This window comes from Muntiacus reevesi, chromosome 9 (assembly GCF_963930625.1).
Source record: "Muntiacus reevesi chromosome 9, mMunRee1.1, whole genome shotgun sequence".
In the NCBI taxonomy this organism is placed as follows: domain Eukaryota; kingdom Metazoa; phylum Chordata; class Mammalia; order Artiodactyla; family Cervidae; genus Muntiacus; species Muntiacus reevesi.
In genome coordinates this window covers 9020234-9033787 of record NC_089257.1, presented here as the reverse complement: position 1 = coordinate 9033787, position 13554 = coordinate 9020234, and the positions used below count along the sequence as shown (strand labels likewise).

General features: G+C 39.0%; 1 protein-coding gene across 1 annotated transcript; it reads left to right on the top strand.

The window, feature by feature from the left end:
* The first annotated feature begins 11749 nt into the window (after positions 1–11749).
* Positions 11750–12676, top strand: LOC136175504 (olfactory receptor 4C3D-like). Its single transcript, XM_065945781.1, has one exon. The coding sequence runs from the start codon at positions 11750–11752 to the stop codon at positions 12674–12676; it is 927 nt and encodes a 308-aa protein (XP_065801853.1).
* The last annotated feature ends 878 nt before the right edge of the window (positions 12677–13554 follow it).

Here is a 13554-nt window from a genome sequence, read left to right as displayed (position 1 = left end):
AGTTGTAGTATTAATAAGGACGCTATGTTTGTAAAAATAACCTGAAGGAACAGTTTTATGATGAGAAATAACCAAATCTCACTTATTTTTCAGTTGGGTAGTCATATTATTTCCTCAAGTTTAACATCCTTGTTTGGAGTTACATTTTCTTGAAAATGAGCCATTCATTTTCTCCAATAGTTTAAAATACCTGGAAAAAAAAACTCTGATTTTTTTCCCCAATATTCTCTTTTCCTTTTTTGCATATGGTGGTTCCATAACCTTCGAGATTCAGGTTCAACCTTCCATGTGTAAAATTATCATATTCTATGATCCATGACCTTCATATATGCACTACAGAACTTGACACCAGATATTTTGGGGGATATCACTGTTAAAAAAGATGCTGACAAGATATGTCATTCTTATCACTCTTATCAATGAAACACAGATTACTAAGTAATAAGGAAGCCAGGATATATTGTTTTATTTGACAGAAACAGCATTCATAAAATCCTCCTCTGAATCAGGCTTGAAAGCAAATATTATCTGCCTCTAGTATGTACTCCAAGACTTTGGCCACCTCATGCGAAGAGTCGACTCCTTGGAAAAGACCCTGATGCTGGGAGGGATTGGGGGCAGGAGGAGAAGGGGACGAGAGAGGATGAGATGCCTGGATGGCATCACCGACTGATGGACATGAGTCTGAGTGAACTCCGGGAGTTGGTGATGGACAGGGAGGCCTGGTGTGCTGCGATTCATGGGGCCGCAAAGAGTCGGACACGACTGAGCGACTGGACTGAACTGAACTGAACTGAGTATGGTCAGAAGCATGTGATCAAAGAAGCTTATTATTCTGCCTCCTTTATTCAACCTAGTTTTATGAGGACCTAGCGATATGGTGCCAGAGAAGGCAATGACACCCCACTCCAGTACTCTTGCCTGGAAAATCCCATGGATGGAGGAGCCTGGTGGGCTGCAGTCCATGGGGTCATGAAGAGTCGGACACGATGAGGCTTCACTTTCACTTTTCACTTTCACGCATTGGAGAAGGAAATGGCAACCCACTCCAGTGTTCTTGCCTGGAGAATCCCAGGTACGGGGGAGCCTGGTGGGCTGCCGTCTATGGGGTTGCAGAGTCAGACACAACTGAAGTGGCTTAGCAGCAGCAGCAGCAATAATACGGTGCAGTTTGTGCTTTTCACTAGTAAATCAGCCTATAAGCAGCCTCGTATCCTGATTTTTACCCCGTTTACATGGAGTTTTTTTTTTTTTTAATCTCAAAGTCTTCACAAACCAATGCTATTGACCAAATAAAATCAAGTAGGGTTTCTTGTTATTGTTCAGTCACTAAGCTGTGTCCAATTCTTTGCAACTCTATGGACCTCAGCACGCCAGGCCTCCCTGTCCATCACTAACTCCCAGAGCTTGCTCAAAGTTATGTCCATCGAGTTGGTGATGCCATCCAACCATCTCATCCTCTGTCATCCCTTCTCCTCCCACCTTCAGTCTTTCCCAGCATCAGGTTCTTTCCCAATGAGTCAGTTTTTCGCATCAGGTGGCCAAAGTATGGGGGTTTCAGCTTCAGCTTTAGTCCTTCCAATGAATATTGAGGACTTATTTCCTTTCAGATGGACTGGTTGGATCTCCTTGCAGTCCAAGGGACTCTCACTACAGTTTGAAAGCATCAATTCTTTGGTGCTCAACCTTCTTTGTGGTCCAACTCTCACATCTGTACATGACTACTATAAAAATCATAGTTTTGATTATACAGAACTTTATCAGCAGAGTAATAAATCATCTTTTCAATGTGCCGTCTATGTTTGTCATAGCTATTCTTTCAAGGAGCAAGTGTTTTTTAATTTCATGACTACAGTCATTGTTTGCAGTGATTTTGGAGCCCAAGAAAAAAAAGTCTGTCACTGTTTCCCCATTTATTTACCTTGAAGTGATGGAACAGAATGTCATGATTTTTCTTTTTGAATGTTGAGCTTTAAGCCAGCTTTTTCACTCTCTCACCTTCATCAAAAGATTCTTTCAAACATATGTAAGTTATTTCTTCACTTTTGGATATTGCTATAGACTTAAAGATTTTGTCCCTCTCTGAAAGCATAAGTTAACTCCTGTTTAATGTGGGAGTATTTGGAGGTGGGCCCTTTGCGTAATGACTAGGTCATAAAATTGTTATGAAGAGACATTAGAGAATTCTCTCAACCCTTCTGCCATGTGACGACACAGGAAAAAGATGGCTGTCTGTGAATGATGTCGGGGAACTCACTGGATATGGAACCTGTCTGCACCTTAATCTTGGATTTCCTAGCCACCAAACCTGTGAAAAATGTTTATTATTTAATCCTTCTGGTCTATGGTGTCATACAATTGTAATACAAATGAGTTAAGAGAGATGTTAAGTAATTTTCATATTTGTGTATTTATTTCAAGCAATGAGATAAATATCTTTATTAACTATCTATGTTTATTGATCTATAAGTTCCCCGAAGTCAAGGAAACTTACGTCATTCTCTGTTTCTCTCACAATGTGTGATGCATAACATCCGCTCTATATGTGTGCTAATCACTCAGTCATATCTGACTCTCTGCAACCCCATTGGCTGTAGCCCACCAGTCTCCTTGGTCCACGGCAAGAATACTGTTGTGGGTTGCCATTCCCTCCTCAAGGGGACCTTCCCAATCCACTCTATACACTTTGTCAATTACTTGCATTCTTGATCTTTTGGAGTGAGAATCTACTGATAAATTTTGACTAACTCTTTCTACATTAAATATGTATGTTTCCTTGAAATATTCACTCTTTGAAATTTGCTAGAATACTTTATGTTACTCATGTTCTAGCTATGAATATTTTAAAATTAAGCTATTAATTTAATATTCTACTTAAAAATTTTTTCTATCACATTGCTTTTGGGAAATTCTGTTTCCTTCCAGTGACTTTATAAATTTCAACATCTTGTTTTTTTTCCAATAACTTTTCCAAGTATTACTTTGTAACCCACCTAGACTTTATTTTTGTTTGTAATGGGGACATATCTTAGCCTATTTTCTCCAAACAGGGGAAATAATCCTTTAATATAATTATTAATTTCAGGTAATTTGAAAATTTTCTATTTAATATATCAAATTTTACATCATCTAGAAAGTTCAGTTCTGGGGCAGTTTCTCCTCTTCTTTCTCTCCCTCCTTCCTGATCTTCCCTTCCCCCTATAAACTTTAGATTCATTATGTAAATTTTGAAAACTTCCCATAAAATATACATTTAACATGTATAACACAGCATATTTATTTTGAGGACAAAGATGTATGTTATTATTTTGTTATCACATCTAGAATAAGACACATATTGTGAAGGATTGACATCAAAATAAAAATTTGTAATCTTCAGCATTAGAGTGCATAAAAATCTTGATTTTTTTTCCTCTACATTTTGAGAAGAAGACTTTCTTATTTACATTTGATTCACATTTTCAGTGAGCTGGTCAGAAAGGACTTAGTGTCTTTTGCAGGCATGTATTAGAGCACAAACCTTAAAGCCAATTTCTTTACAATCATCTATTGGTCGGTATCCAACAACATACAAGTATGGATCCAACTATATATTCATATCTGTTTTCAAACTCATGTGAATCTGTATGACTACTTGTGTGTATACATTCAGTGATATGTATGTCTGAATTCAATTTCATATATGTGTCTAAACGTGAAAACACCTGGGTCTGTATATGACAGCACATGGATTGGTATCTGACTACCAATAGGGATGTGCTTGTGTATGCATATGTGTTTATGTATTTAGTATGATCAAACACAAACCTGTATATATTCACACATAGGGCTGTATCTTTCCATTCGCTGCTCTGTATCTGGCCATAATTAATTTAGGGAGAACATGACGGAGCAATTCTTCCGTTCCAAGTGGCACAGACCAAGGTCACTCTCTGGTCATTAGCATATTGCTGGGCTTATATGAATGATGCCTTTGTAGAGATGGATAAAAGATGGGGCCCTCCTGGGGCTCTTTTCTTCTCCATGTGGATACAGGGCTATATAGACATTGTCTGTCCAGTGAGATGGTCAGAACCCTAAAAGGGCAGCTCAGGGCCACCAAGCAGAGGAGACAAAAGCCAGCAGGTCAGGTAAGTTACATCCCATCGTGACATCAGCCTGAAGTACAGGATCTCAAGTTCTAAACCAGACTGCTTCTACACACGGGAGGAAACAGCAAACTGGAAAGAATGCCTATGGAATGGAGAAAATATTTGCAAATCATATACTCATAAGGCATTTATATCTAAAATATGTGTGTATCTTCTGCAGTTTAGTAGTATAACAAATAGCTCAATTTAAAAATGAGTGAAGAAACTGAACAGATAGTTTTCCAAAGAAGTTATACAACTAGGAATTTGAGAAGGTGTTCAATATCACTAATCAGGCAAATTCAAATCATAACAAAAATGAAGTATGACCTCACAACTGTTAGGACGACTATATGAGATACACAGAAGTCAGCATTCTTTTTAAGTTGTAGAGAAAATGGAGCACTCCTGTAATGGGAATATAATTTTGCTCAGTCACTACAGAAAATATTATGGAGGTTTCTCAAGCAATTCAATATGATTGCTGTATAATTTTTCAATCCTACTTTCGTGTATTAACCAAAGAGCGTGATGTCAGGAATCTGCATTTGATTTTAGCCAAAAGGCCAAGAAGTGATGAAGTCAGGAATCTGAAGATATCAGTGCATCCATGTCCACTGCAGCATTACTCATGATAACCAACACCTGGAAACAATTAAAATGTACTCTGCTGGATGAGTGGATAAAGAAGATGTTATATATGCATAATACAAATAAGGCTGTAAAAGAATAATATTATATAAACTAACATATTAAATATACATATAAATAAAACAATAATGTAATATAAATATCAAATATATATATAAATAAGTAAAATGTTATTCAGTAATGCAAAAGAAGGGAATCTTGCCATTTGTGACAACATGATGGGACTTTAAGGGCATTATGCTAAAAGGATAAGCAAAAATAAAAAGACCAATACTGTGTGAATCCATTTATATGGATTCATATAAAATCCATTTACATGGAATTTAAAGCAAAACTCAGAAACAGCGAGTAGAATATTGACTGTCAAGGGCTGAAGGATGAATGTTAAAGAAACGCCATTAGAATGTATTAAACAGAAATGCAGTTTCAGAGAGTAAATGATCTAATATGAAGATTTTATTCCAATCATAATGTTCACATTTTCATAGTTTATCACTAGAAAGTCTTTCTCATACCTCTCACCTGACACTAACAGCACCTCTGGAAGGTAGGTATTATTGTGACTTAACTTTATTGTGATCATTCCTGTTTTAATGATGAAGAACAACAAAGTTCAAAAAAGTTCAGTAATCCATCCGCTTTCAGAGACAGAACTGGTATTCAGATCTGCATCCTTCTAAGTTAAAATCTGATGCTCTTTAAGCCGCTTCAAAGGATATCAGATTTTGTAAGAACCTCTTTTGTGTCATAGCAATTAAAAATGTTTCCTTTCTGTTTAAGCAGAGGGTGGACGATGCTCAATGGGCCGAGGTGTATGGATTTCAGACTTTTTTGAGGCTAGGAATGATAATTTTATCGGTACATACTGATTCTCTGATCTGATTCTGATTTCATTTCAGAGTTTAAAGAATAGCCCAAGACATTTTCATAATGATGTTTCAACAAAATCCATATGGCTCCTCTGTCCATGGGATTTCCCAGGCAAGAATACTTGAGCAGGCTGCCATTTCCTTCTCCAGAGGTTCTTCCCAGCCCAGGGATCAAATCCATGTCTTTTGAGTCTCCTGCGTCGGCAGGCAGATTCTTTACCACTAGTTCTACATGGCGACCCTTATAGATCTCCAGACAGATTACAATCCTCATTGAAACTGTCTGCTATCACAGCTATTACTGCAGAACTATAATATTACTGTGTCCAGTCAGACTATGTTTGGTCATGTGTTTTTAGTTTTCTTAAAATGTTTTCCTTCATTGATACATGCTGATCATAGTGGCTACATTCTCTGGAATCAATCTAGAGTTATCTACAATTTATTTTTCTTCTTATTAAAGCATATTTGAACATCTTTTAGTAAGTTTGGCTTTATATAAAAGCATTCCTGGATTGAATTGAATTTTGTTACCAAATAATTTTCATATCAGTTTTAACTCTTTTACTAGATAATTATAATGGGCCCCACAGTTGGTGGCAATGTATGAATATCACAATACTTTAGTCATAAAAGTCATTAAAGATAATAGTCCTGTCCCAGGTTTTAATGACCTGGTTTCTTATTTCTTCATGGTAAATGTGTTCCTATTCCCTTTCTTAGTTTTAGTATATAAATTCTGAATATTATTTCCTACTTTTAATACCTTATATGGATATTATAAGATTACATTTAAATGACAAATACATTTTACTATCTCTGAATATAACTGAAAAACAGATTTACTTTTGTCATTATCATGTTAATCTAATTCCAAAATTGACGCAGAAAACAACTACTTTGCAGAAGCACCATGAAATGTATCTGGTATGAAGCGCTGAATTTATGATGAGGTTCATAACAGTCACCTAGCATACAGCTGAGCACAGTATTTAGGAGTCACGGCTCCATGAGTGGTCGCTGACGCTGTTTAGCGGTGTCGGTAAGTAGTGTCCTAGTCTTTGCTCTCCCGTGGGCTCCAGCCCTCCAGGCTCCTCTGTCCATGAGATTTCCTAGGCAAAAATACTGGAGTGGGTTGCTATTTCCTCCTCCAGGGGATCTTCCTGACCCAGGGATTGAACTCATTTCCTGCACTGGCAGACAGATTCTTTACTGCTGAGCCAACAGAGCAGCCTATCATGAATGGTAGATCAGTTAAAATAAAATTGTTGTTCAGTCGCTAAGCTGTGTCCCGGCTCTTTGTAACTCCATTGCCTACAGCATGCCAGGCTTTCCTATCTTTCACTGTCTCTGGGAGTTTGCTCAGATGCATGTCCATGGAGTAGGGGATGATATTTAACCATCTCATCAAAATAAAATATCATAATAAATATTTAAAAATCTAATAGTAGTGCCCCCAAACATTTAATTTATAAGTACCAAATACTCAGACTCTGTATTTAAGCTCATTCTCTATCAAATATCCAAGTCCATAAGTGGTCAACTTGTTCCTATGTTGTGACTATGATTTAAAGAATCTGCCCAAATGCAGGAGACCTGGGATCAATCCCTAAGTTGGGAAGATGCTCTGGAGCAGGAAATGGCAACCTGCTCTAGTACTGTTACCTGGAGAATTCCATTGACAGAGGAGTCTGATTGGCTATAGTCCATGGAGTCACAAAGAGTAGGACATGACTGAGTGAGTGATACTTTTTACTTTGTTTTCACATAGACTTAAAGATGAAGTTTTTTTTTTTTTAATTTTTTTTATTAGTTGGAGGCTAATCACTTCACAACATTTCAGTGGGTTTTGTCATACATTGACATGAATCAGCCATAGAGTTACACGTATTCCCCATCCTGATCCCCCCTCCCACCTCCCTCTCCACCCGACTCCTCTGGGTCCTCCCAGTGCACCAGGCCCGAGCACTTGACTCATGCATCCCCCCCTGGGCTGGTGATCTGCTTCACCATAGATAATATACATGCTGTTCTTTTGAAACATCCAGATGAAGTTTAAAAAAAAAATGCTATAGAAGTATTTCTCTGATGCTGTTATGAAATAATTGGTTGCTAGCAAGACCTGCTAATGGTGGAGAAATACCCATGAGTTCCAATTAGCCACATATAAGAAGCTTCTTAGACTTTACCCACAAATAGGATGCAAGGTTATGCTTTTAAGACCTATCCAAAGGTGCCATCAAGAGACACTGAGTGAGCCGGCATTTTTAACCTCATGACTTTGCTTCTTTCCTGGTGAACTAACAGCTGCCTGGGGCCTGGCCATGGCGCTAGGTCAGACACTCTCATTGGTGAGATTATTTTTTGAAATCACATAATCATATATTTTCAGGTATAAATGTATGTCCAAATCATATCATTACTCCTGATCCAAATTTACCTGAGGTTTCAAACTTTCTTAAGCATGCAAAACATCAAGAAAGGTAGAGTTGGCTATAGTACTAGCAATTTAGAGGTAAAAATATTTTAGAATCTTTTTTTCTTATTGATATGTATTTAAATTAGTTGAGCTAATAATACAATTAGCTACAATGAGATGTTAGAATAACTATACAATTTAAATATGCATCCAAAGTTTTCCTCACTTAATATTACAGCTGATAATTTTTTCACATTGCACAATTTTTAAAAGCATCTCTGTTTTCCATAGTGGCTGTACTAGTTTGCATTCCCACCAACAGTGTAAGAGGGTTCCCTTTTCTCCACACCCTCTCCAGCATTTATTGCTTGTAGACTTTTGGATAGCAGCCATCCTGACTGGCGTGTAATGGTACCTCATTGTGGTTTTGATTTGCATTTCTCTGATGATGAGTGATGTTGAGCATCTTTTCATGTGTTTGTTAGCCATCTGTATGTCTTCTTTGGAGAAATGTCTGTTTAGTTCTTTGGCCCATTTTTTGATTGGGTCGTTTATTTTTCTGGAATTGAGCTTCAGGAGTTGCTTGTATATTTTTGAGATTAATCCTTTGTCTGTTTCCTCATTTGTTATTATTTTCTCCCAATCTGAGGGCTGTCTTTTCACCTTACTTATAGTTTCCTTTGTTGTGCAAAAGCTTTTAATTTTCATTAAGTCCCATTTGTTTATTTTTGCTTTTATTTCCAATATTCTGGGAGGTGGGTCATAGAAGATCTTGCTGTGATTTATGTCGGAGAGTGTTTTGCCTATGTTCTCCTCTAGGAGTTTTATAGTTTCTGGTCTTACATTTAGATCTTTAATCCATTTTGAGTTTATTTTTGTGTATGGTGTTAGGAAGTGTTCTAGTTTCATTCTTTTACAAGTGGTTAACCAGTTTTCCCAGCACCACTTGTTAAAGAGATTTCTTAAAAAACTGGAAATAGAACTGCCATATGACCCAGCAATACCACTTCTGGGCATACACACTGAGGAATCCAGATCTGAAAGAGACACGTGCACCCCAATGTTCATCGCAGCACTGTTTATAATAGCCAGGACATGGAAGCAACCTAGATGCCCATCAGCAGATGAATGGATAAGGAAGCTGTGGTACATATACACCATGGAATATTACTCAGCCGTTAAAAAGAATTCATTTGAATCAGTTCTAATGAGATGGATGAAACTGGAGCCCATTATACAGAGTGAAGTAAGTCAGAAAGATAAAGAACATTACAGTATACTAACACATATATACGGAATTTAGATAGATGGTGGCGATAACCCTATATGCAAAACAGAAAAAGAGACACAGAAATACAGAACAGACTTTTGAACTCTGGGGGAGAACGTGAGGGTGGGATGTTTTGAAAGAACAGCATGTATATTATCTATGGTGAAACGGACCACCAGCCCAGGTGGGATACATGAGTCAGGTGCTCGGGCCTGGTGCACTGGGAGGACCCTGAGGAGTCGGGTGGGGAGGGAGGTGGGAGGGGGGATCGGGATGGGGAATACATGTAACTATATGGCTGATTCATGTCAATGTATGACAAAACCCACTGAAATGTTGTAAAGTGATTGGCCTCCAACTAATAAAATAATATTAAAAAAAAAAAAAAAAAAAAACAAACAAAAAAAAAAAAAATAAAAGCATCTCTGTTAAAAGCTGCATATTATTCAAAAAGATCCACTATATTTTAATTGTCCTTTTCTCCATTATCTTTTTCTTCCACACCCTTTCTAAATTTTCCACAGCTGTTAATGATTATGTTGACCATATGTGTGCATAATGATGTTTCCCTTAAAATATTTTACATTAAGGATTATTCCTAGAAAAAGTATTATGGAGCTAAAGAAAAATGTAAAAAGTAACTTATTTTGCTTCACAGTTGTTTGTAAAGCACTTCTGTGAATTGTGTCTAATTCTTACTTTATTTACACCGTCTCTTCTGTGATCTGCTGGGAGATCCCACTAACAAAGGAGGAAGTTCAGTGAAGCTGTTGCTTTGTGTTCCCACATATGCATACAATTTCCATCCTGGAAAAGTGAAAAAAATACTGTTTCTATCTGCTTATCTCTGAAAAGACATGCTGTATGGAATATGTTTCATTATGTTTATTTCTCTTCTCTTTGGCAAATCTATAAGCCCACATTGTATTAGTAACACATCCTGTAACCAGGAGTGATGGGAGGCGGCTGCTGTGGGAAGACCGGAGGAGAAGGCGTGAGGATGCACGGAGCAGAAACAGAAAGGGGTGGGAAGGTCGTGCAGGTCACGGGTAGGTGTGCTGCCGCTTTGATGATACAGTTTCAAGGATTAAGTTCACTCAGTAACATCACTTTTCATGATTTCATGTGAGCAACATACATCAATGTGCACAGCAAGGGCTCAATAAATACTTGTTTGATGAAGGAACCTGTAGTAGGAGTTAATAGTAAGTAATGGATTTTATACATGTTTCGATAGTTGGTGTATTGATATATATGTTTTTTGTATAGTGTATTAGGTATCGCTCTAATTTATCTAGCACAGTATTTTTTCCTGTTCTCCTTGTTAAATTTTTATTGTTAAAGCTTTGAAAATAAGGATTTCCTATGCTTGATAGATCCTTGTGTGTTGAACATCTATGAAAGAGTTTATGCTTCAATCCAAGTCTTCCAAAGCTAAAAATTTATAGAATATGACTATGCTAAATTGTATGTGGAGCAGAAGTTTGAAGAATAAAAAAAAATTAATAAACAAACACACTATCTTGAAAGAAAAATGACCCAATATGTGTACTTTCTTAGAAGCAATTAAATACTTTCATGGTTACTCTCGGGAGTGTGTCAGAAACCGTTACACTGGAGTGTAGGTTCCTTTCAAGTGTTTATCTGTTTCTTATCAAGTAGAGAGATTACAGATAAACAGAGCCGGAGGACAAGAGCACTTGCATTCCTGCTGAGTTTATGGTTTGGGGAAGCAGACATATGCTTAGCCTTCGAGAATGGCCAATCAGTACCAAGCCCGGACTCGTCACCACCAGGTCTCAGGCAGTGCAGACATCCCGGCACTCTGGTAAGTGATGAACAGCTTATGGGTCCTGCTAGGTACAAGCGAGCATGCGTCTCCAAGGACTTAAACACACCGCACTAAATTCCCTCCATGTGATAGATACTTCTTGACCATATTTTTTTCTTTCCACAGTTTGACCTGAGGGTTGGAATATAAATTCTCATGGAAGAGAGAATAACTCTTTCCTGTGTATAGCACGTCTCAGCTTACAAGATACCTCTGAAAATTGCTGTTTGTTACCTCATAGACACAGAGTCGGGCTTGGGAAGCACGGGGCACCGAGGTGACTTAGTCCAACGGAGTTGGAACCAGTAGGAGAATCCAAATCTCATGTAGGAAGCCCAGTGTTTTCTTGGCAAATCACACATATATGCGGCCCTACTGATGTTTGACAGGTGACAGGTGCTAGATGTCTGAAGAGATGCAAAATACCATGGTGAAAATAAGAAAGAATTGAAATGAGTACAGGGCAAAAATTCCAAGGGCATGTTGCACAGTGACGATTTTGTTCTAAGAAAGTCAGATCACAAGCCTTTCATGATTAGTGAGTATCATTCTTTATCCCAGGAAGCTGTTCCTTACTGAATGGATGTCCTCAGGCCTCCCAACAATGTGACAGAATTTGTTCTCCTGGGACTCACACAGAATCCACATGTGCAGAAAATACTCTTCATTATCTTTCTGTTCATTTTCCTCTTCACTGTGCTGGCCAACCTGCTCATTGTCATCACCAACTCCCTCAGCCCTGCGCTTTCTGCTCCCATGTACTTCTTTCTCACTTACTTGGCCTTATTAGATGCCTCCTTCACATCTGTTACCACCCCCAAATTGATTGTTGACTTACTTCATCAAAGAAGAACCATCTCCTGGCGAGGATGCATGACTCAGGTCTTTTTAGAACACTTCCTGGCAGCATCAGAGGTCATCATCCTCACCGTCATGGCCTACGACCGCTACGTGGCCATCTGCAAGCCTCTGCACTACACGGCCGTCATGCGGCAGGGGCTCTGCCAGCTCCTGGTGGTGGTGGCCTGGGTCGGGGGGGTCCTGCATGCCTCAGTGCAGATCCTTTTCACCATGGACTTGACCTTCTGTGGTCCCAACGTCATTGACCACTTCAGGTGTGATTTCTTCTCACTGTTGGAGCTTGCCTGCAGTGACACCTACATACCTGGAATGGTGGTGGCGGCCAACAGCGGGGGCATGTGCTTGCTCATTTTTTCCCTGCTGCTCATCTCCTACATAGTCATCCTGAGCTCCCTGAAATCCCATGGCTCTGAAGGACGGCGCAGAGCCCTCTCTACATGTGGCGCCCACTTTACAGTAGTGGTGCTCTTCTTTCTGCCTTGTGTGTTCACCTACACGCGTCCTGTGGCCACGTACCCTGTGGACAAGTGGGTGACTGTGTTCTCTGCAATCCTCAGTCCCATGTTAAACCCTATCATTTACACAGTGAGAAACACAGAGGTGAAAAAAGCCATGAGGAATCTGATGAAGAGAAGAGTAGTGTAGGTGTTCAGAATGCCCATAAAGTGATGATTTATGTACATCGGGATGATTAAGTGTGAATACTCAGTTGCTAAGTCATGTCAGACTCTTTGCAATCCCATAGACTGCCATAAGCCAGACTCCTCTGTCCATAGGATTTCCCAGGCAAGAATACTGGAGAGGGTTGCCATTTCCTTCACCAGAGGATCTGTGCAACCCGGGATCAAACTAGCATCTTATGCATTGGCAGGCAAAGTCTTCACCATTGAGCCACCAGGAAAGCACACGTTGTTTTTGCTGTTCGGTCACTAAGCTGTGTCTGCTCTTTGCCACCTCATGGATGGTAGCATGCCAGGCTCCTCTGTCCTCCACTATCTCCCGGATTTTCTCAGATTCATGACCATTGAGTCAGTGATGCAATCTAACCATCTTATCTTCTGCTGCCTCTTTTCTCCTTTTGCCTTTAACCTTTCCCATCATCAGTGTCTTTTCCAATGAGTTGATCCTTTCTACCAGATTGCCAAAGTATTGGAGCTTCAGCAGTACTGTCAGTTCTTCCAGTTAATAGGGTTGATTTCCTGTATGATTGATTTCTTTGATCTCCATGCAGTCCAAGGGAGTCTCAAGAGTCTTCTCCAACACCACAGTTCAAAAGCATTGATTCTTCGGCATGCAGCCTTCTTTATGATCCTACACTCACATCCGTACTTGAGTACTGGAAACACCATAGCTTTGACCATATGGACATTTGTCCGCAAAGTGACATCGCCGCTTTTTAATATCCTGTACATATGTTATAGCTTTATCTCCAGGTAGCAATTGTCTTATAACTTCATGGCTGCAGTCTAGTTCTGCAGTGAATCAATATGATTGTGATATTGACCATATGGTGATGCCCATAT

What these genes read in the sequence shown, in the direction of transcription:
- LOC136175504 (XM_065945781.1), top strand. Translation starts at nt 11,750, where the DNA reads ATGGATGTCCTCAGGCCTCCCAACAATGTGACAGAATTTGTTCTCCTG.